The following is a 25,001-nucleotide window of genomic DNA, read 5'->3' as shown; positions in this document are numbered from 1 at the left end:
AACAAAGCGGACTAACATTAAAGTGTCAGCCGCGGCTGTATTTCATCCTCTGCAAATGTTGCTTTGGTGGCAAATGCTCGCAGTAGCCCCAGGGGGGAGTGAATATTACAGAGTTTGCAGAGGTCAAAGGTCACAGAGCTCAAACCTGTGGAAGAATCAGAGCTACAAAGGAGCTACAGAAGTTCAGCGTTTTTATCGTCCCATCATTTGTTGGCACTTAGGTTTGATTTAATGCTTAAAAAAAATCACATTATCACAGTTTTGACCATATTTTTTGAAGAATGTTGCCTTTATATTCTGCTAAAGGTGATTAATTAAAATAATTAATCATATCTATGAAATAAGAGATTATACTGAAAACTGTCTAATGCAATTTCAAAGTTTAAGTTGACTTTTGTTTTATTCTATCCAACCAGCAGCTCACAATTCTAAAAAGGAAATAAAAGTTCAAACCTTACACATCACACACTGATATTTCGCTCTAAATTGCCCGCAAATAAGTTTTCTTACTTTCTTGGTTATCTTTTAATGTGAAAATCTCGAGGAAGTGTTGAGTTGTAGCTCAACAGCAGGTTTTTTTGAGGCTCTTGTTGTTTGACTTTCAGTGGGTTTAAAGTGTCATGAATATTTTTAGTTTGGTTATTTTTTTATCAGATAAATGTGAGCAGAAACTTTTTGATTGACATCTTTAGATTTTTTCCAAGTTCTATTTTTTTATTTGTAGTGGATTAAAGATGTACTTTGTTGATCTTTCACGGACTTCCATCCCTTCATTGTGCTTATTGGCTCCTCCCACTTCAGCACCGAGCCACACCCCCTCCATAGCATCCTCTGCACTGCTGGTTTTGACACCTGTCTCTCTCTTTCTCTCCCTCTTCCCCTTTACTGTCTATGTCTTATATTTGTTGTCTCATTCCTAAAATCTGGCCTCACCTCTCCTTTGGTCCTGCATGTTTCATTCCTCATTCATTCCTCTTCTCTTGTCCCTTGTCTCCTTTGTTCCTGTTCGGATCGCCTGTTATCTCTTCTTCATTCCTCTATCATACCCGCTTGACCTGCTTTTGTTATTCCTTCATTCCTTCTTCAATCTTCCTTTGGGTCCCCATTCGATCTTCCTTCATACCCACATTATTCCTGTTTCCTTCCTCGCTGCCGTCTTTTCTCTCTCTCTTCCTGCCGTCGGGGGATGCAGCCAAACGTAAAGCTTGGAAACTAAATCGCGTCTCTAGCCTTCGCAGCATTTACACCAACAGTCTGCAGAACTCAGAAGGTAAAAAAAAAAAACTGCTGTGGTGGGACGGACAGACCCCCAACTGACCTCCACCCTGACCCTCCCACCACTGCAGGGTTGGAGTCCCCTGTGCTGGAGATTTGTGCTTTTGATTCCAGGAATGAATGAGTTGGTGATTTGCAGAAAAAGATGATGAAACTGGGTTTGAGTCACTTACATGTTTAAGCAAGAAGCACTGAGACACTTTTATAACATGAAGGCTAATTCTTTAATGAATCATCAACTTCGATCAAAGAGGGAAAATTAGTTATTAGTGATATTTATAGTATTAGTAGTATAATATATAGTAATATTAAATTATACACCTTTTTTTCTTTTTTTACCAAAATTGAGGTCAGTACAGAGTTTAACACTCATCATGGACCATAACTTGAAAGTGAGCTGCTAGCTGAGCTGTAAACTGAACATGGATTGGTTACTTCTGAAAAAAAAGAAAAACTGAAAAAACCCTGATATAGTTTTAAAAGAAACTAAATATGTTGCTGTAAATTTTATGGATTTATGACTCACATAGTCAGTTTTAAGGTATTTTTGCAGTCAGTATGGGATGTTTGCCCGACTTGGACTCATAGTTAACCTTCCCGTCCACTTTATATCCATGTACAACATGTTGGAATTGCCATTTTAAATCTTTTTCACCACCTCATATGTCTTAATCAATGTGAGAGTAATGCAGTATTGTCCATGGGGAAAAAAAATATTTCTCTAACTTTATAAACCACACAGGGATATTTTCATCCTGCAGTTTGGATGTGTTTCACCTCTAAAGAGTTCTTAGAGTCTTTTTGCTGCAAATCATCCAGTCAGTTCTTTCTCGGTGTGTCCATCTGTGTTTGGTCCAGTGGAGAAAGCATCTGTCTTTCCCTTCCCCTGTATTTCTTTGCCCCACCTGCCTCACCTGTGAGGACACAGCCAACCAAACACCCCCACCCTGGAAGCATGGGCTGTACAGGTGATGATACACCACAATGTGATGTGCGTTTTGTGCGATAGTGTTCCAGAGCATCTTCTGGTGTGATTTCCTCCTTCATGAAGTATGTGCTGTGGTTCGGTTCCTCTCCGTCTTCTGCTCAAGAGCAAAAAAAATAAAAACACAGAGCCACATATTTCTTTCTCTGAGCGACTTCTGAACAATCGGCTGCAATATTTTCCAGGTTATTAATGTTGTAAAAGGCTGCGAATAATATGGGGAGTAATGACCTGTGTCGCAAAGCAATACTGTGTGCGGTGACATTTAAGGCTTTTAATTTGTGTTTCCCGAGGCCCCCTTTTGTCTCCCTCACGCCTCCCCTCTCATTGCACCTCCCGTCCTCCACTCTCAAACACACATACACCTCCCGCTGAGCCTCAACACCTCACACCCCGGATGGATGATAGGCTTGTATGCATGTCCTGCCCCCCACCCCCACCAACCCACCCTCTGCCAATCCCCACCTCCTCCCCCTCTTCCTGCCGCCATTCCTCCCTGCGTCTTGTAAATGCTGTATATTTGGTTTGTTCTTTTCTGCCGTTAAAGGTTGCCAGTGTCAGAGTTCACAAATTGCCTCGGCACCACCTCTCTCTGCGCGAATGTCACCCACAGTAGCCGAGAGCGGTGGCAGTAATTACCCGCACAGTGCGGCGTGGTCGGCGTCCGAGTTTGTGTGTGTTTGTGCTCTCGTGCATACATTTAGACACACGCAGCAGCGAATGGAGAAAGAAAAACACAGGCCGAACAAGGCAAGAAAAGAAATCAGGGGGAGTTTTTTGAAGATTTCCTCAGAGGATTTAAAATCTCTTTTTATAGCTTAAAGTCACATTTTGTTTCATTTCCAATCTGAATGAGCAAATTAAACTGTCAAGACAAAGACACGATTTTCTAGAAAGTTCTTCAAAAAATAAGCTTGATTGTTTTCGCCTTCAAAGTTTGGGGTTTAAAGTAACTTTGACAGCTAAATGGTCCTTAAATTAGTTAGAAAAATGAGAAATTACCCAATCCAATGTGCTTGGAAGATCCAGTATGATCTTGGAGGTTTATTTTAATCACGTACAGCAGTGTTACCCATGAACGTGCGATGAAAGAGCTTTAGTTATTTTTAGTGAAATGAACTACTACTGTAAAAAGTCTGAAATAAAGTTGAGGAAAGTAAATTCTTAAAAATTGTTTCCACATGCAGCAGTTACTCATCAACACGATCATCACGTATGTGAATCTGGCATTTTCTTACTTTTAGCTCCGTATTTGGTCTCCTCCACTTCCTGAGGAAAATATCTGGCCTTTTATCTGCAACATGCTGCATGTTCTGCGACAGCTTTGGACATATTTTGTTCCTGATTTGTTTTTAGACACTTAGCATTATTTTTGTGAAGATTTATCAACTTTACTTGTCTCTTTTTACACTTTCTAGTCATACAGTGGTCTCTCGTTTATCGCGATAATAAGTGAAATAAGTGAAATCTGCAAAGTAGCCAACTTTATTTTTTATAATTATTATAGATGTATAAGGCTGTAAAACCCCTCACTACACACTTTATACACTTTTCTCAGTCAGGCATGAACATTTTCACACTTTTCTCTGTTGTCTAAACACTCTCAAAGTTTAAAACTTGTAGAAAAATAAGTCCAGTATTATAGAATGAAACCAAAGGCACCTGCAGGTGATGGCGTTTCGTCGAAATTCTTGTGTTTGTTGGGGAGAAAACTTACAAACGCACAGTACAGCACTTCAGAGTCACACTGCTAGCGATCGAGATTGATGTAAATTTGACAAGCTGAACGCATTCTGTACTGTACAGGAGGCACGACACAAGATTGATTGACGTTGGTCTACAGCCTATCAGGACGCAGAACACAATGCGCTGTTTAAAAAAAAAAAAAAAAAAAGCATGCAAAATTGCACCAAAAAAATTCAACAAAACAGAGAGGCCGTGAAAGGTGAGCCGCGTTGTAGCGAGGGACCACTGTATTGCTTGCATCTTTTTGTGTTAATTTTTTGGACATTTTGTTATTTTTATGACACTTAAGTAATATTACATATTTATTAACATTTACTAACACTAACAGCAATTTCTTTGTATTTTACAGCAATTTTAGTTGTAGTTCAGAGATTTTTATCATCTTTTTCCAATTTATGTTGTCATTTTATTCCTATTGCTTTTTTTCATAATTTTCTAAAATATTTCTCAGGGAGTTCATTCCAAACTAATATAAAATAATGTTATTATTTTATTGATATTTTCTTATATTTTTAAAACTTGTTATATTTTCTCCTTTTTTAGAAGACAATGTGAACATTGAACACTTTTATTATCCTCTGCCCCTCGGCCCGTTTGCAAATTGAAGCTGCACATTCTCAGCATTAATTAAGCTTCATTAATGTTAAAGGTAATTAATTTTAGTCCTTGCACTTACATTTTACTTCTAGCTAGGGATGGGTATTGATAAGATTTTAACGATTCCGATTCCATTTTCGATTCTGTTTAACGATTCGATTCCTTATCGATTCTCTTATCGATTCTTTTTTTTTTTTTTTTAAAAGGAGAACACTAAGGTCAATTAGCTCAGAACTTTGTTTTATATCTTCTCTTTGAACAAGATAGAAATTTAGGAGTAACATGGCCTTACAAACCCAACAGTGAGATCTTAAGAGAGCCACAGCCTACGGCTCTTCAATGGGGTGTCACAGGGTCCCCAGGGAAAAAAATGTATATGTAAAATAATAAAATAAATATTCTCCTGTAGCAATAACAAAGTTTAACATAAATTATTCTGTAGCAATTACACAAGAATATCCAGTAATGTCCTGCCTACAATTAAACACATTCACTTACCAAAGTGAAATCGGGGGCATGTGCTGTGGCAAATGGGTGGAAGCCTTTGACCACAAACTTAGACACTGCTGGGTGACATTCGTCTATCCTGGCCTGAAAGGAGACGCTACCGGTAGACTGCAGCGACAACTGCCAGCATCTGAGCCAGCCAGACTCTGTCTCTCTCATCATGGTTATCTAAATGCAACGCACAGTAATAGCAGGTTTTGTAATAAGGTAAATCGCGCTAACATAATATGCAATGCTAATTGATTAGTTACCTGCAGTATTAACGGGAGAGGACGTGGAAACGCTACCGCTGCTGCTGGGTTGAGCTTCGCTAGTCCGGAGCGGATCAAAAACACGACATTCGTTGAAAGCAATCGCGTGTTTTTTGAGCAAATGCTTTTGCATGTTCGTAGTGTTTCCTCCCTTTGATGAAATCTCTACTTTGCAAGTATTGCACGTTGCCCTGTTGTCATCCTTTCTCATAAAGTGTAACCAAACTTTTGAGCGTTTGTGCCGCTCAGGCGCCGTGTTTCCTACTGGGTAAAAGACGCTACTCAACGTGATGACGTCATTCGGGGCGACTGGAATCGATAAGGGAATCGTTTTTAAAAGTGGCAAACGATTCCAAGGAATTGAAACAGTGGGAACCGGTTCTCAACAAGAACCGGTTTTCGATACCCATCCCTACTTCTAGCTCCTCACCCTGGATATAAAGCAGCTAAAAGCTCCACGTTTCATATTTGACCTATTGAATATAGTTTCCATTTCTAGTTTCTATCATAATATAATCCAGTGAATATCTTTTGGTCTCCACCTCCTCCTGAGCTCTGACATCCTGTTTCTTTTAGCTGTTGGCTGCTCAGAGAACTGAAACTATGAGCTAAAAGAGACTAAAAAGCTCCACAGAGTAATTTTTCTACCATGCTTTAAGATTAGTGTTGCTACTGAGGTCCAGGCAGGGGTTTCATAGTAAAAGTGGGTGGTGGGAGTGGTTCTTTTCCCCCCTGATTTTATTCATTAGCGGGCTTAATGCGCTGGGTCAGCATGCAGCATTTAAATCCAGAAACACCGTTTAATTTACGCTGCAGAGAGGCAGAGCCTTTCTGGATTGTTGGTTTCCATAATTGTCAAGCAGCCTCCACCCCTCCCCTTCCCCCTGAAAACAGAGAATCATGGGAATTTAATTATGATGGGATTCTGGCTCTTGACCCTGCAGGGCTGAGGCGGTGCTTGATGGGTGAGCCGTCATTTAGAACGAAGAGGCACCCGGTGTTCACCCAGGAGCTCCGAACACCTCCCTCCCTGCATTATGTACAGTTTGCCCTTCATCAGACACACGTTCATACGCAGAGCTTCGACTTCCTCTGGTCTGAAGATAGTTTGATGATGGTAGCACCCGCTCTGAAGTCACGCAGTGTCCCCGTAAATCATGAAGGACAGCAACAGGTGCTCCTAAAATAAAACTCATGTTTTTATGCAATCAAGTTAATAATCAAAGGTCAATAAGCTCCAGGCTATGAATCAGGATCGAGCACTGTGTGAAACTCTGGATGTTTTTCTATGTTTTTGGAGGTTTAATTTAGTTTAAGTGAAATTATTATAAGTGCTTTATCTTCAATATTTCTCGTGATAATCTGGGGCCCTTTTTTCTATTTTTTTCCTGCTTTTTGGGACAATTCTTCTTCTTAGACACCAAAATAAATGTTTTCCATAAAATGTATTTATATTAATGTATCTTTTAAAGAAAAGTAAAAAAGGGTTTTTTTGACACCTTTTTCTGTCATTTTGTTTTTAAATTCTTTAAATTTTTTTATTTTTCCAATTTTTTGTATTTTAAAAAAAGTTTTTTTAAATATATTTTTTAGAAATATTAGTTTGACCAGTGTTTTCTTCCTCTTTGTATATCATTTTACAGATTTTGTTTATTAATGGTTATTAATATAAAGTAACTGGAATTTTTTGTCTAGCTTTCTTCAGATTTTATTTATATTTTTCAAACAAGTTTTCAGACATTTGTGGGGTGAATTTTTCTTTCCTTTAGCTGCTTTTTGAACATTTTATTATTCTCAACTCATTTTCAGTTTGGACCTGCAGGTTTTAATTAGGCTTCATTAATGTTAATGTTGATTAATTCGGTCACTTCCTCTAAAAACTTATTTCTGGATCCTTTCCCAAAAACATCACCTGGAAAAAAGCAGCTTGAAGCTCCACTTTGGTAAAAATGTCCAGCTTTTTTCCACTGTGAGAAAACCTTTTATTAAATATTTTCCTTCACAGTTTGTCCCTCTCGTTTCACTGCTTTCATGAGAAAAGTTCAGTCTCATCATTGTTTCTCTGAATCTCTGCGCTCAGCGGCTGGTTTACTGCACAGATCGGTTTAACCTTGATCCGTTAGCCGGCCCTTGTAAACAGTAGTTTTAATTAACGTGAGCTCATCCGACTCGGGCCGTCAGCTGCCTGCAGCAGCTCACAGATGAAAACGATCCTCAGTTATCTCTAGTAGAGAAACTTTGGAGAGCAAAGGTGTTTTCAATCTCTTCATCTGGAAGTGCGGGGCTTCCTCAGCCCGCCGTTCGCCTCGGGGCGCTTCCTTCCATCCTTACCTTCCGTCCTTCCTCTCCTCGGACAAGGCCATTGATTATCCAGAGCAGAGCCGGAGGGGAGCTTCGGCTCTGCTGCTCTGAGACGATCCCAATTAGCCAAATGACTGGAGTTGAGGAGGAGCAAATGGTTGTTCCCTGGCGGGCCGGCCGTGACCGCTCTCCGACTGATTAAACCCCTCATCATCATCATCTTCTTCTTCTGCTGCCGCCGCTCGTCATGAACGGCTGCTTCCAGAAACCCTCGCCCGTGTTGTGAGTGATTACCGAGCTCACTGCTGAGATTTTGTCTGAGCCCGACGCTGCGCAGGTTTGGATGGAGGAAAGCATTTCCGGGTCACACCAGCAGAGACGGTGGAATCCTGGGAATTATCAGGCACGCTGGAGGCCATCCTTTGATTAAGTGATTACCCGGTGTCGCCTCCTCTTCCCTGCTGATCGGGGTTAATTGTAAACAGAAGCTGCTTGTAGTCTGATCTGCTGTGGTGATGATACTCAGCCCCCCTCCCATCCCGTCTGTGCGCCCTAACGGTTTCCAAATGTGGCTGACATGTCAACGAACAAACGTGAACATCTGTGGTGAGGCATGGAAGCAGTCGTACAGAAACACAGAGGATTTTCAGCTCCACGAGGTTTACTCAGAAATCCAATCAAATTTTACAGGGAGTGCAGAATTATTAGGCAAGTTGTATTTTTGAGGAATAATTTTATTATTGAACAACAACCATGTTCTCAATGAACCCAAAAAACTCATGAATATCAAAGCTGAATGTTTTTGGAAGTAGTTTTTAGTTTGTTTTTAGTTTTAGCTATTTTAGGGGGATATCTGTGTGTGCAGGTGACTATTACTGTGCATAATTATTAGGCAACTTAACAAAAAACAAATATATACCCATTTCAATTATTTATTTATACCAGTGACACCAATATAACATCTCCACATTCACAAATATACATTTCTGACATTCAAAAACAAAACAAAAACAAATCAGCGACCAATATAGCCACCTTTCTTTGCAAGGACACTCAAAAGCCTGCCATCCATGGATTCTGTCAGTGTTTTGATCTGTTCACCATCAACATTGCGTGCAGCAGCAACCACAGCCTCCCAGACACTGTTCAGAGAGGTGTACTGTTTTCCCTCCTTGTAAATCTCACATTTGATGATGGACCACAGGTTCTCAATGGGGTTCAGATCAGGTGAACAAGGAGGCCATGTCATTAGTTTTTCTTCTTTTATACCCTTTCTTGCCAGCCACGCTGTGGAGTACTTGGACGCGTGTGATGGAGCATTGTCCTGCATGGAAATCATGTTTTTCTTGAAGGATGCAGACTTCTTCCTGTACCACTGCTTGAAGAAGGTGTCTTTCAGAAACTGGCAGTAGGACTGGGAGTTGAGCTTGACTCCATCCTCAACCCGAAAAGGCCCCACAAGCTCATCTTTGATGATACCAGCCCAAACCAGTACTCCACCTCCACCTTGCTGGCGTCTGAGTCGGACTGGAGCTCTCTGCCCTTTACCAATCCAGCCACGGGCCCATCCATCTGGCCCATCAAGACTCACTCTCATTTCATCAGTCCATAAAACCTTAGAAAAACCAGTCTTGAGATATTTCTTGGCCCAGTCTTGACGTTTCAGCTTGTGTGTCTTGTTCAGTGGTGGTCGTCTTTCAGCCTTTCTTACCTTGGCCATGTCTCTGAGTATTGCACACCTTGTGCTTTTGGGCACTCCAGTGATGTTGCAGCTCTGAATTATGGCCAAACTGGTGGCAAGTGGCATCTTGGCAGCTGCACGCTTGGCCTTTCTCAGTTCATGGGCAGTTATTTGGCGCCTTGGTTTTTACACACGCTTCTTGTGACCCTGTTGACTATTTTGAATGAAACGCTTGATTGTTCGATGATCACGCTTCAGAAGCTTTGCAATTTTGAGACTGCTGCATCCCTCTGCAAGATATCTCACTATTTTTGACTTTTCTGAGCCTGTCAAGTCCTTCTTTTGACCCATTTTGCCAAAGGAAAGGACGTTGCCTAATAATTATGCACACCTGATATAGGGTGTTGATGTCATTAGACCACACCCCTTCTCATTACAGAGATGCACATCACCTAATATGCTTAATTGGTAGTAGGCTTTCGAGCCTATACAGCTTAGAGTAAGACAACATGCATGAAGAGGATGATGTGGACAAAATACTCATTTGCCTAATAATTCTGCACTCCCTGTAACGCCGAGCTCCCATTACTGACTTTTCTAACGGTTTCTACTCACCTCATCATAACATTTAGGATTTTGTGTTTGCTCATGTTTGCTAAAAACTGCAGCTGGAAACATAAAGATGGAGATCTGAGGAAGACTCCAGCATGCAGCTGGAAGCTCACCTCATGAGTCATCTGAAGTTTGAAAAAAGCTTTGAAGAGCTAAAAAGTGGATCTTTTAGTCTTTGAACTCAAGAATTAATTCATGTTTATTTAACAGGAAGTGAAAATTGGTGAAGGTTTTCAAATCTAGTCTGAATATCCTGTTTATTCTAACAGTCGATACGTATTGATGTGGCTCAGTCTGTTAGCTCAGTTACTGTTTTAAAGATCAGCTGGAGAGGTCTGTTGGTTACTGCTCATTTCTGGTATGTAGTTTAGCTGTAATTTCTTTTCTAATTTTGTGACATTTTTTGAGGTTTTTATACATTTTATTGCAGTAAATCCCATTAGAACTGTCTCAGTGTGGAGACTTTATTTGAATTTACTAAAATGTGATTTTGAGTGAACGGTCCCATTGATGTGTGACTCTGCAGACATGTTGTCAAACCTCGCTGGTGCTGCTTTAAAAAGTGTCCTCGACCCTGAATCCACACAACAGGCTCGCACATACTTGATGTAATTGGCTCCTGATTGTCCCATTAACCTCTGAGGGGGTTCTGTGTAACAGATCCATATGCCCCCCCCCCCCCCCCCCCTCCAGCTGGCCCTGATTGTAATGACTGGCCTCTCCTGCTGACATGTCTGCAGAGAAGAGGGCAGGATGGTCCAGGGACCCTTAATTCTGCTACAACTCTGAATTATGCCACATTCAGAAGTTTGCAGATGACACAGCCATCATGGGGTGTATCTGGGATGATCAGGAAGAGGAGTACAGAAGTCTGGTGAGGAACTTTGTCGCATGGAGTCACACAAACCACCTGCAACTCAACACCTCAAAGACTAAGGAACTGGTTGTGGACTTCGGGAGGTCTAGAGCAGGTCCACTGCCGGTTCAGATAGAGGGGGAGGAGGTGGAGGTGGTCAACAAGTACAAGTACCTCGGGCTGTGGGTGGACAATAAACTGGACTGGTCATGCAACACAGAGCACCTGTATAAAAAAGCCCAAAGCCGACTGTACTTCCTCAGGAGGCTGAGGTCTTTTAACATCTGCAGGAAGCTCCTGAGGATGTTTTACCAGTCGGTGGTTGCTGGAGTACTTTTCTATGCTGTGGTGTGCTGGGGGAGCAGCACAGCAAAGAAGGACTCATCCAGGCTGGAAAAACTGATCAGGAGGGCTAGCTCTGTGGTCGGCATGAAGCTGGACACTCTGGTGACAGTGGCAGAGAAAAGGACATTAAAGAAACTGATGGACATTATGGACAATGCCAGGCATCCTCTGCACACGGCCATTAACAACCAGAAGAGTCTGTTCAGTGACAGGTTGCTTCTCCCCAAGACAAGAACTAACAGACTTAAAAACTCCTTTGTCCCACACGCCATCAGACTGTTTAACTCCTCTCTGGAGGGGAGAGGGAGGGGAAACAGGAGGACAAAGGAGGGGGGAACAACTAAGCTGTAGTGCCTCTTCACCTCACTGTGCAATACCTTTTGTGCAATACTTTTGTAAATAGTCAACGGTGCAATAGACTCAATACTTGAAATGTGCAATTCACTTGTATTTTTGTTTTTTCACTTGTATTTTTATTTTTATTCCTATTTATTCTATTTATCCCCTTCGTATATTTTATTTATATTGTCTCTGTATTTATATATATGTGTGTGTGTATAACTCTGTAACTTCTGTCGGTGCTGTGCTTTTTTTGGAAATCGAATTTCCCAGAGGAACCCACCCAAGGGATTAATAAAGTTCTATCTAATCTAATCTAATCTAATCTAATTTGGGTGATATCCTGGCTACAGGGGGCGGGGTCATGTAGGTCAGTAGAACAGGTGTCCTGTCAAACAATGTGAGAGAGAGTTGGTCGTTACAGCCCTCAGCTGAGCATCCACACGTTGTTCTTATTTTTAAATTCTGCTTGGCGACTGTTTGATGACGAAGCTTTTGAATCAAAATGGTCAGAGTAAGGTCAGGATGTGTTTTCATCTCTCCCTCTCTCTCTCTCTGACAGAACAAGAGGAGAACTTTGAGTTCACCATCGTGTCGCTGACGGGGCAGACGTGGCACTTTGAAGCCACTTCCTACGAGGAGCGAGATGCCTGGGTTCAGGTCATCGAGAGCCAGATCCTGGCGAGTCTGCAGTCCTGCGAGAGCAGCAAGAACAAGGTGAGCAGAGTTCTCCTGGAGCCTTTCAGTCTCTTCATCGCACCATTTTCACATTTGTCCACATCAGGACCAACAAACATGCGAAATCGCCCTTTAATGCACACAAACACACACACGCGCGTTCACTCACATAATTAGAAAATAGCAATTACTGTAGCTCACATTGAGCCTCAGCCATTGCCATTTTCCACCTGCAGCAGGCGGCTGCGTCTCATTCGAGGCCTGATGTGTTTACGCCTCAGGCTCTCAGCCTTTTTATTGCCCTCCCACCCAAAAAGAAAGAAGAAGAAAAAAGACGCCGGCCCCCCCTCCCTTCACCAATTCCATTTGTGTATCGTGTTGTTCCTTCACTCTCCGACATTGATGCTCATAACCCAAAACAGCAGCGACTCACATATGCTCAGTGTTTTAAACATTTTTAGCCTAATTGAGAGACAGCGCTGTCAAGAACACAAGAGGTTGATCAGTGTTTAAATCCTATTTTTTTCTCCCTCAAACTGTAAAGTAAACATTTAGTCAAGAAAAGACGTGAGCCAGAACTGTTTTTTTTCTTCTTCTTTGTTTCAGTCTCGTCTGACAAGCCAGACAGAGGCGATGGCTCTGCAGTCGATCCGAAGCATTCGAGGGAACGGTCGCTGTGCCGACTGCGACACACCGAGTGAGTACAAACCACCCACAGTGTCAACAAAACCTTCACTAACACAACCATTACCCTTCAGTTTACTTCCTAAAAATAAACCATCAGACAGGTCAAGAAAGATGATTCTTAGGGTTCACGCAAGAATGCCTTCTGAGTATCTTCTTAATGGTCAGAGTTAAACTAGACTGAAAGGATTAATTATGTGTAAATGTGACACCATCCAAGAATGGGTCCAGTTATTTCAAGGAGTTGCATAATTTAAGTCCAATTCCTGAAACTCCGTCCATCCTTTAGGTTGTTGTGCAGGATGTTCAGCCTCTCACTGTCCAACTTAGGCTACGTTCACACTGCAGGTCTTAATGCTCAATTCCGATTTTTTGATCAAATCCAATTTTTTCTGTCTGCTTGTTCACACTACAAATAAAATGTGACAGCAAACGTGCTCTAGTGTGAACGCTCAAAGCGGCACGCATGCGCAAAAAAAAGACGTCACACACAACGCACTCTGTTTAGACCCAAACCAAACAGTATTATTTGAATGATGGCCGTTAATATAAAGACTTGTTTCGGACTTTACGTTTCCCAATTTTGCTTTAAGTTATAAAGTTATTTTGTTATTTACATATGGCCTAATAATTATCCTTATTGCTGTTTTAGAGAGGAGCGGTACTTCAAAGGATAGTTGCTGATTTCTGTCAGAATCTGCAACTATCTATGTACTATGTACTTATACAGTACAAATAAAATGTTCACGTTTCTCCAACGTTGTCTTCCCAACACTTTCACTAACATCTACACGGGATGACCAGGAAGCGTTCACGATGTCTTCTCGGTCGCTTCTCCGGTGCTGATAATTGGCGTCTGTCTTGTGTCACTGACGTAAAAGACGGATTTAATGCGACATGACCGTTCAAACAGCAGTCGCTTTCTAAAACATCAGATATGTATCGGATTCAGTACCACAAATGAAAGTGACCCAGATCCGATTTGAAAATATCGGATTTGTGCCGTTCACACTGTCATACCATGATCGGATATGGGTCGCATAGGGTCAAAAAAGTCGGATTTGATGCGCTTTTGCCTGCAGTGTGAACGTAGCCTTAGAGATGCAATCTCTCCCAGCAAGCAGGCCAATATTGTGAGCTTTTCTCAGATCATAATTCTTACAAATGCTCTTTTTGCCCATTTTTGAGACAATAGGAAGGAAGAATACAGTAATGCCTACATTCTTTCTTTATCACGTCACATTTAAACCGAAACCAAAAGAAAGAACTTAAGATATAAAATGACGGAGGTCATTTCCAGTTTTGTCCATTTGTTCCCGAATTCGATTTTTTTCGGATTTCAGTTATTGATTACAGACCAAGAAGGTCTGTAATGATGACCAAGGTCTAAAATTCTTCTAGCCTTGTTAGCCACCTTCTACCTACAAATAAAGAGCAATGATTGTCCGGTGCTGGCTTTTACCAACTGTTTAAATTTCATGTCTTGATCTTCCTCTGTAAACACAGTTTAAATAGATAAACTTCCTCATTGACCTTTAAAATAAAGGTTGTTTATCCAGAATTCTTACTTTTTAGGAACCCTTTTAATAATCTTTGTTTGTTATAACATATTTACATACATATTTATATACATAAACAATTAAACCGAAGTTCTTTTTTTTTTTTCCCCAAAAAGGGTATATTGTCTTTAATAGAGTGAACTTGTCTCCTTCAGACCCGGACTGGGCAAGTCTGAATCTTGGGGCCCTGATCTGCATTGAGTGCTCGGGAATCCACAGGAACCTGGGCACTCACCTGTCCAGGGTTCGCTCTCTAGACCTGGATGAGTGGCCGCTGGAGCTCATCAAGGTGATGTCGGCCATTGGCAACGAGCTGGCCAACAGCGTGTGGGAGGCCAACGCTCAGGGACGCCTTAAACCTGGACCGGACGCCAGCAGGTAGGAAATGTAGAAAACATCCAAGGAAAAGAGTTTGGCTCCACTGGGAGGTTTGAATTGGAAGTGTAGTCTGAAGGAATGACGAGATTCTAAAGATGACTGTGGTTGTTTCTGGTGCAGCAGGAAGTGACAGGATTACATCGAAGCTACAGGGAATAATTTCTCATAATCTCTCATCTCTCAGGTCAGGGCAGCAGTCCTGACGTTGCTTATTGGTTGGAAGTACTACTGTTTTTAAATAAATAGTGAATAGACGAGGACCCAGACATGAGCCTTGTGGAACGCCATTTCTAAAACTGTCTCCAAGAGAGAAGACATTCAGCAAAAACTTTACTTCCTATAAAGTGAGTCATTGTTGTGCTAGATCTTAGATCTCATTTTTTGTATATTGAAAGTTGGATATCAGTGCAGTGCTGCTTGCTGCAGGCAGGGAGCAGTGTTTCAGTGTGTGGCTCAGCAGGGTTCACACTGAGTGTGTTGATATTGACAGAAATGTCACACAATAAAAAGCCCACCTCTGTGTGTGCACTGTCTTGTAGACTACAGGGGATAGTAACAAATCGGTGAACTTCAGCGTGACGTTGGTGTTGATCAGCATGTACCTGCATGTTTGTTTGTGTGTGTGTGTGTGCGTGCATGCTGTGTAATTATCGGATGCTGCAGCCCTGGGAAGCCAGCAGCCATCATAACAAATTAGAGCTGACTGCCATCCGCATGAAGATCGACTTCCCCGTCCTCCCCCCCTCCACTTGCCCCCCTGACGCTCATTAGTCAACAGAAGCACTTTATAATTACTCCCCTCCAACACACACTGATGCACACTCACTTATATATACACAAACATTTTTACCCTACATGCACCGAGACAAAACAAATACATGTAAACAAATGAATATTAAAAGCAGTGTTCCTTTAGTGAGTCCAGCTATCCGAAATATATTCAACATGCCAACTCAAGCAGCACAACAACTGTATGAAAACTGTACACACAGCTATACTTTCTGCTGTGCTTTTTTGAGATTTAGTGCTTGTGTCACTTATTACTCGTCCTCTTAACAAAGGTTTAAATGTGTCAGACTTAATTGTATTAATTTCAGAGAAAATATAAATTCCTGATCGTGGACCCATCATCCTAATCAATTAAACATACATTGAGCTGAAACTGCAATGCAATCACAGTAACAAAATTTACAAAGTCCTTCATATTTTCAGCTAACAGAGAAACTTGAAGGATTTTATTCTTGATTACATTTATGCTTAACTAGTTTATGGTTTGGGGGTTTTTTCTGCTAAAAACAAAAGCAGACAAAAATATTCATGCAAGATCTTCACAGCCTAGTAATAAGACTTGAATCTCAGGTTAGTGTGCATGAGAAATCAAATTTTCAGTATAAAAACAATGTAAACGTACTCACAATAATTTTTAAATAACTACATTAAAGCCAAATTAATATCAGTAAGAATTAAAGTGATGCGAGTGAATACAGCACTTAAAAATATGTATACAATAAATCAAAATCCAGGTTAAAGTTGGACATAAAAACACAAGGAGATGCCTACAGTCAATATATTTGAGTTCAGCTTTACGACTGTATCTGCTTAGCTGAATACACACAACACAAAAACACACACACTCACTCACACTGAGCGATCCTTGGATATCGACGTGCCATTAGCCCTCCTCCATCAGGGCACTAATGCTTTTATTGTTGCTCATGTTCCTATTTATTTATGAATCTGAAGCATGTTTCCCCCTGAAGAGATTAGAGGAGGAGGTCAATATTATCTCAATTAACCCGCGACGCTCCACTGCAGCTCCATCTCTCTCCTCCCCTCTCTCCCCCATCGCTGTCCTGTCGATAGTATTTATCAGTCCATTCCTTAAGTGGCTCGCTGTTTGTCGTTTCCCCTCCATAAATCCTGGTTTTCTTTCTATCTTTACTCCTCCTCCTCTGATTTTTCCATCGTTTCTCCACCTCTGACTGCTATTTTTTACCCTGTGACTTCTACACCTTCTGTGACTGGCTTTTTTTAGTCCTGCATTTCACCTCTAAGATTACACAAAGGCTATTTTAACCCTCCCGATGTTAAAGCTGGAAACCTGTTTTGTTCTGGGCACTCAAAAATTACTCAAGATTTAATTATTAACCCTCTAGTAAGACATTCACCTAATAATTGTTTATTTTCCTATTGTATTGTACTATTAGTCTAAACAAAATCAGCAAATGAAAAGACACTTTTTCTAAATTATAAGTCAGGGTGTTGTGTGAAATTTTTACACTGATAGTGGCTACTATAAGGTTGTTTAACAGCATCTGTGTTTCCAAATCCACACCTGAATTTTTCTTAAATTTTCTCACAGGTTTTTTTAAACTTATGTGTATAACAGGATGTAGTTGAAGTGCTAAAATGCTGCCTTTGTCCCTCATCATAGTAGTATTTATCCATGGAGGGGTCTCTCACACGTTCCCTGAGACACAGTGGGAGGAAGGCGTGGAGCTTTTATGACAGCTTTATGGAGTGCCAGTGACGGTCTATGAAATGATATGTAGAAGCTGTGTCACCGAGGTTGCATTCACTCAACGCCTACTGCTCCTCTGAAATTACAAACCATCGCTGGGGTTACAGGCATGTAACTGCTGATAAATACAAACCAATACAGTCGCACTAAAAACACAAAACTTGTGTGGAGGGGGTTAAAAAACATCATATGCTATGCTAACCATCAATGATATTTTCTTAGCCTTCAAGAGAGTATCAGCTGCATATAAATATAGTAGAAATTGATAATTACCTTGATTTGTCAAAGGGTGGTCTTGCTGGAGCCACTTAACATTATGTTTTATTCCTCTGGGCACCCATTTAGGTAAAATTTTTAACTGTTAGATTTAAATAGAAGTCCACAATAACATGGGGGAGAAGCTATTGAGGACTGGTACATATTTGCCTTCTCAGATCACACGATTCTGGCACAACTTCACTTCATGGAGAAGAGCAAGCATGTAAAAATCCTGAAATTCTAACATTTGTGCTATGAAGAACAACTTCATTGCTTGACCAACATGTCCTGTCCTGTAGCCTTCGAAGGAAGAGTCGATCAGATTAATGAAATGTTGTAGTTAAACTGTGTAACTTCAGAAAATAGTGTAAATGTGGCCAGATTTGAGTTACACTCAAAAGTAAATAAACCTAAAATCGACATGAGGATGAGGAGTTGTGGAGCCCCACTCTGCTGTTGACATATTTACCATTTTTGGTATGGAAATGCATCTACTTACATCATTTAGTGGCTTAACGTCCTCTTGCATTGTGCACTAAATTACTGCAAATATGTGAAAACATCATCCAAATCATAAATCTCTCCACATTCAACAAGAACCGTGACTAAAACCTGTGTAAAAGAAGAGGAATTGGTTGAGGAACGAGACAAGGCCGGCAGAGGCTTTGTCCAGGCAGCAGGAGGGATGGGAGGGAGAGTAAGGGAAGAGGAGGTTGGGAGGGGTGGCTGATAGATGGAAAAATGCCCTCCCCTCGTGGTCTCTCAAGTGAGTAATAGAGGCCGAAATTTCATTTTGCAAGTGGCTGATTTAATGATCCAAAGGGTAATTAATGGCCTGATTATCTTAATGTTAAATATGGCCAGCAGCAATTACGCTGACCTCCTGTCTGTCAAGGTCTGGCCCCCCACTCTCGCCTCCCAATTAGGTCCTGTTTGGAGGTTTGGTGGGGGGGGGGGTGGAGAGAAGGAGGAAGAGTGAGAATTAGAGGAAAGGAAAGGAATGGACGGAAGAAAGAGGAAGCGTGTAGAATGGCAGAACAAGAGGGAGGTACAACGAAAGGTGAGGGGAAGATAGGTAGAAAACAAAGAGGAGGCAGAAATTTGGAGGGAAAAAAGAAGTGATGCTGGGAGGAGGTTGGATGGATGAGAAGAGGAGGCGCATTAGTATGACCGTCAGTATTAAACTCCTCCATTTTTTTTCTCTCCTCCCCTCCTCTGTCAACTCCCCCGGTGGACCGGAGGGAGGAATTATGTTCGGAGAGATCGCGCCTCACCTCCGTGGCGTCGCCCCCCCATCCAATGAGATATGTGACAGGGCCGAGCCCCGCCATCTCCAGCTGTTGTCATCATCTCTTTATCTTCCCCGGTTCGTCCTCCTCCCCGCGCGTCTGCCCACAGCGACGGCTGGTCCAGGTCTCATTAACATCAGCGAGTCGCGGTGAGGATGAGGAGCGAGTACTGTCGCTGCTAATCGTTTTAGGGCTGGAGCTCATCGCGCCGAATGCAAGGTCTTGCCACGCCTGCTCAGCGCTGCAATGCTTCACAGTGAGGGGAGATACTTGTTGACGTGCGTCGCTCGCAGTGGCAAAGAAGGGAACAGGGCAGGTTGGGTACAGTGTGGATGAACACCAACTGTGCCAGCTCTGCTGCGCCAGAGGGATCCTGTTAGAAGTATTTATTTTCTTGCTGCTCACAAACCACAAAAAGGCTCCGTTGTCCTCTAAACGTTCCAATTAACCTCTGGCTGCCCCGCGGTCAGCCGTCATCACCTCAGCTGGCGTGGTCGCCCGGTGCCACGGCCCAGCTGAGGCCACCGCTGAAGGGGCTGCTAAGTTTGGGCTCTCTGCCCATCCCGGAGCACCCACAGGGGCCTCGCAGGCTCCGTCGACACTGCTGCCGCAACACCCCGAGTCTCCGGTTCTCGGCGCCGCGGCTCATTGTTTTAATTACGTGTCAAGTGGCGCATCAACACCAGCACCTTAGGCCTGCTCGGGCTCAGCGTGTTAGCAGGCCTGAGCGGACAGCAAGTGACAGCACCGCTAATCCAAGCTCCTGGCCACTGGACTGGGAAGGTGATTGCTGGCAACATGGTTGGCGGCTCCCTCCCTCCCCCTCCACCGTTACTTCTCTCACGCCAACTGCTGACCTGTCGCAGAGGGTCAGCGTCTTCCCCTGTTTATGTACACACACACACACACACATCTGAGTATGCTCAAAGCCTGTGTTCATTGTTTCACTGAGATCTTCTGCTGAGATGGAGATGATAAACCAAACGCTGTCCAGTGCTTCCAGTCAGTTACCTGCAGCCATACTACCAGCAGTATATGCGCCTCTGAATCATGAATCATGGTGATATCAAGGATTCAAACAGGTTTATTATTACTATCAATTCACTGCTCGTTAACAGATTTTAAAAAAGAGTTTACGTCCTGCTGAAAGCCGTCACATCAGTTTTCAGTGTGAACAACAGGGGGAGGCAGAGGTATGTAGATGCTGGGGAGCCACACCTTAATTAGACAGTAGAAAAATGAGCGTGAATGAGGTCGGCAAAAGGATGAACTCGCAGGGCCATGCATCGCGGTGCCGCCACGCACTTAACATCGGGGCCTGCATGACAAATGCGTGGCCAGTAATAATTCAGCAGCAGGTCTGTCGGCGCTGGGAGCCAGGAGAGGGGAAAGAAAAAGGGCCCTTTATGGGAACAGATTAGTCTTGTTCCCCCCTAAGAAAAGGCCAGCGCTAACAGATTTAAAATTAGACCGGGGGCTTTTAATCTGGACCGGGGTGCAGGTGCAGCGGGCGGCCCGACAAGGCAGCAGGATTGGGCTCAGGGGACCAGATGGGGCGACCAGGAGGAATGGGGCAGCCACATCACAACATAATTGCCCCCCAGGGTCAGAGCCAGTGGTGGGGAGGAGGGGACAGCCCTGCTTCATATCCCATAAAACCCAAACTGATATCCTCCACTCACACACACACCTCCCCCTCTCTACTGTGTGATCATAACACAGATTGGACTGGTGTGATTTGAGATGGACACATGCAGATCAGATGGTGATACAGGACGATTTGAAGTTATTAATTACAGCCAGTCACTGATGGAGGTCCTTAGCCTCCCTCGGGTGTCAGAGGTGTTTGCGGCCACCTCATTTTAATTCATGTTGGCGGTTCATGCATAAAAACACAAAAGATTATCACATATTTCTATTATTCATCAGCTCTTTTTAAGGAATAGGGGCAGTTTGAAATTTTTGTTAATTTGTTGTATGTTAGCCTCATTTTGCTACAGAAACTGCTGACTGACTGACTGAGTGCTGTTGAGCTTAGGGGCTCCAAACAGGGCCGAGTACAGCCTGCTCTGTTAGTGGACTTTTGGCCAAAGTATATGAGACTTCAGTTGAAATGTAGCATCGATTTTCTGAACCAAACTCAATCCAAACCCTAAACATTTGCCCATAGTTCAAATTTTCTATCATATTTAATTCGTTTACTGCAGTTTTTTGTTACTGTGTTCAGGTATGAATACCTGGAGAGAGGTAGTTTACTTGTCTGCCCTTCGTAAGTAATAGTATGAACTGATGGGCTGTACGAAGTACTTTGAACCCTAAATCAAAACTACTTTAGTCTAAGAGCTGTGAATTAGCAGAATAGGTCCAGACACCAAAGGCAGTGGAGTAAATGTGTTTAAAGAATGAGGCATCACACCTCCAACCCTGCATTTAGTGAACACCCAGCTTTGCCACCTGAACTACAGCCACCCTATTTAACATGCATGTGGGCAGAAGTGTCAGGCCTGAAATAGATGTCACCGTGTCTCCCATGAGGCCGGACTCACTCTGTATCCGTATGCATGCGTGGGATTATCTGCATACATGTGTGCTCGTGTATCCATTTGTGCAGATCGAGCCGGGCTCTGTTTCATCTGCAGCGGATAACTAGCTGATCCTGCCTACCATCATCTCTCTGTTATTATCTGCAGCCCCTTGCAGATCCGAGGCGGCCCCATGGCCTGCATTTTAAACAGCACACACACACCCGCGCGTGCACACACACACACACTCGCAGAGAGGAAGCCTCCTGACAGGCAGGGCCAGTGCAAACGTTGAAAAATAATTGGCCCCTACATTCTAATTCATCTGTAAAAGGGAGGCCTTGATTAAATTAGTCCTAATAGACATTATTTTGTACATGACTGCCCCGCCGCTGTTCGTAACCGCGTCCCCCGACTCGCCTAACAAGCCCTCCAATTTACTATTGACATTAAGCCTGCTGACACGAGCCAATCACCGGACCATTCATCGTTTGTCATCGCGGCGAGGTTATGCTAATGCGGGCTAAAAGCACAAACTAAATGCACATTCTTTATGCCTGAGTCATCAGATTAACCTCGCTGTCCTCTGCCCTCCCTCCCCTGCCTTATTTTAATAATGAAGAAATAAATAACGCTCTCCACATGCGTGACTCGGTCCGTCCTCTCAGCTCGCCGGATTCTCTGGGCTCCTGCTCGCCGTAAGCCAGCGGGGGCTGGCTCCTGGAGCAGAAATGAATCTGTGCGCCGTCGGTACGAGTCCCCCTTCCTCCCCGCTCCCCCTCCTCCCTTTGGCTAATTGGCTCAGTCGGCAAATTGCTCATACAATAAAGAAAAGGGAGAAAGGGGGTGGAAAAACTCGAGGACAGAGTTCTCCTCGCGTCGGCCGGTAATGTGTTTGGATTGAATGGGTTCACTGCGAGCTGCGGCCGGCTGGTAAACATTTCAAACACTGAGCCATGACAATACACTTAAGAAAAATTGTCCTCTTTTATTTGTGATTTGTGCTAATTCACACATTGTGTTCACATCTTTTAGAAGGAAGTGATTTGTTTGTGGTTTTCACTCATGCATTTAGTGAACGCGTTTTATGCCTCAGAAATGAAAGCAAAGCACAGAAAAGAGGACTTTGTTCGGGTGAGGAAAAGGGTTGGATGTTTGTCCAAGAAGTTAAATTCTCAGGGTATTTTTAAAGAGTTTGGATTTCATAAATATCTATTAAAATACAACAGACTTGTTCAATAATAGAATGGTAGGACTTGTTTCCATCAGTATTCCCACCAACAGAACATTGAAAAGACAAATGACCAACCGTATTCCTTAGATATTAAAATCTGAAGAATATAAATTGGACACAGTTACTGTGACATCACCCACTGCAGTGGTCCCCAACCATTTTTGCACCACGGACCGGTTTAATGTCAGACAATATTTATATGGACCGGCCTTTAAGGTGTCTCGGATAAATACAACAAAATAAAACGATACCACAGTTTTTGTCTTGGTCGTATTTTGTAAATATAAGAATAAACGCGAATTCACTGTGTAATTGTGTATTATAAAAAAGTGTATTAGCAGCGTCCTCCTGAAATGCACCAAAAACATTGAGAGTAACATCCTCCTCTCTGCCCCTTAATGCTCGCTGGTAACGCCTAAATATTTATTTCAAAATAAAAGACCCAGGGAAACAGAGTTAACGATAAAAACCCTGAACACCATCAATTTCATCCCGAGCCTAAAATCTCGCGGCTGGGTACCAAACCGGTCCAGACTTTAGAGGGAAAACCAGCACACCGCAGACCACGGCCTCTCTGTGTGAGGATCTAAACGTATTCTACACTAGATTCGACGCAGCGAACACCATGAGACCGGACAGTGTGCGCACCGCGGATGACGTCAGTGCGCACACTGTGTCTGAGGAGGATGTGCGGAAGTGCTTCAGGAAGGTGAACGCGCGCAAAGCTACTGGTCCGGACGGGATTCCCGGCCGCGTCCTCAAGTCATGCGCGGCTCAGCTGGCTGGAGTGTTCACACACATCTTCAACCTTTCCCTCTCTCTGTCTGTAGTCCCAGCCTGCTTCAAAATGGCCACCATCGTCCCTGTACCCAAATCCTCCACCATCTCCTCATTGAACGACTGGCGACCTGTAGCCCTGACCCCCATCGTAAGCAAATGCTTCGAGAAGCTGGTCAGGGACTTCATCTGCTCTGCACTACCCGACTCACTGGACCCTCTACAGTTTGCATACCGCCACAACAGGTCCACTGATGATGCCACAGCCCTGACACTACATACTGCCCTGTTACACCTGGAGAAGAGAGACACGTATGTGAGAATGCTGTTTGTAGATTACAGCTCAGCATTCAATACCATCGTTCCCTCGAAGCTGGACAGGAAACTGCAGGATCTAGGACTGAGCAGCTCCCTCTGCAGCTGGATCCTTAGCTTCCTGTCTGACAGACGCCAGGTGGTCAGACTGGGCAGCATCACCTCATCCCCCATCACACTGAACACTGGTGCTCCACAGGGGTGTGTACTGAGCCCTCTCCTGTACTCACTCTACACCTACGACTGCACAGCCACTAACAGCTCCAACATCATTGTGAAGTTTGCGGATGACACTACAGTGGTGGGTCTTATCACCAACGGTGATGAGACGGCTTACAGGGAGGAGGTCAGCGCCCTGACCCACTGGTGTCAAGACAACCATCTCACCCTCAACGTCGCAAAGACAAAGGAGTTGATAGTGGACTTCCGGAGGTGCAGAGAAGTACACACCCCCATCACCATCAACGGCGCTGCTGTGGAGAGAGTGAGCAGCTTCCGGTTCCTTGGAGTACATTTGGCTGAGGATCTTACGTGGTCAGTACACACAAACAAAACAGTGAAGAAGGCGCAGCAGCGCCTCTTCTTTCTCAGGAGACTGAAAAGATTCGGCATGAGCCCCCGCATCCTCAGGACCTTCTATCACTGTGCCATTGAGAGCATCCTCACTGGATGCATCACCACCTGGTATGGCAACAGCACCGCCTACAACTGCAAAGCTCTCCAGCGAGTAGTGCGGTGCTCTGAACGGATAATTGGAGGTGAGCTTCCCTCCCTCCAAGACATCTACAGGAAGCGCTGCCTGAGGAAAGCGGGGAGGATCATCAAGGACTCCAGTCACCCCAGCCATAAACTGTTCAGACTGCTTCCATCAGGAAGGAGGTTCTGCAGCATCCGGTCCCGTACCAGCAGACTGAGAGACAGCTTTTTCCATCAGGCCATCAGACTGCTGAACACGTCATAGACACCTCAGCTTCACTACTGGAACTTCAACATTATGCACTCCACACTGTATATAAATGCCACTTGTTTTGCACATATTCAACTCTGTATATTTTATATATTTTATTATTATTATTATTATTATTTTTATTTTTTTTATTTTTTATTTTTTTTACTATTTAATTTGTAAAATGTGTATACACACACACACACACACACACACACACACACACGTAGGAAAATATTTAGTATACACATCCAGAAATGCATACACTATTATATATTGTACATATATTTATTAGTTTCAGGTTGGCCATTCTTGTATTTTGCTCGTTTGTGTTGTTGTGTTTGC

General features: G+C 43.2%; 1 protein-coding gene across 6 annotated transcripts in view; it reads left to right on the top strand.

Moving 5' to 3' along the window:
- Positions 1-25,001, top strand: part of agap1 (ArfGAP with GTPase domain, ankyrin repeat and PH domain 1) — a 194,224-nt gene that overhangs the window by 154,528 nt on the left and 14,695 nt on the right. For all 6 annotated transcript variants that reach the window (XM_085397803.1, XM_085397804.1, XM_085397801.1 and 3 more), the window contains 3 exons: positions 12,058-12,212; positions 12,780-12,870; positions 14,572-14,794. In XM_085397803.1, the coding sequence (XP_085253929.1) occupies positions 12,058-12,212; positions 12,780-12,870; positions 14,572-14,794 (469 nt within the window). The remainder of the gene's footprint in view (positions 1-12,057; positions 12,213-12,779; positions 12,871-14,571; positions 14,795-25,001) is intronic.

Source organism: Rhamphochromis longiceps, linkage group LG23 (assembly GCF_057381845.1).
Source record: "Rhamphochromis longiceps isolate RC_006_pf linkage group LG23, R_longiceps_female_GT1.1, whole genome shotgun sequence".
NCBI lineage: Eukaryota > Metazoa > Chordata > Actinopteri > Cichliformes > Cichlidae > Rhamphochromis > Rhamphochromis longiceps.
Note: the sequence above shows the minus strand (reverse complement) of the source record. Positions and strands in the feature narration are given on the sequence as shown.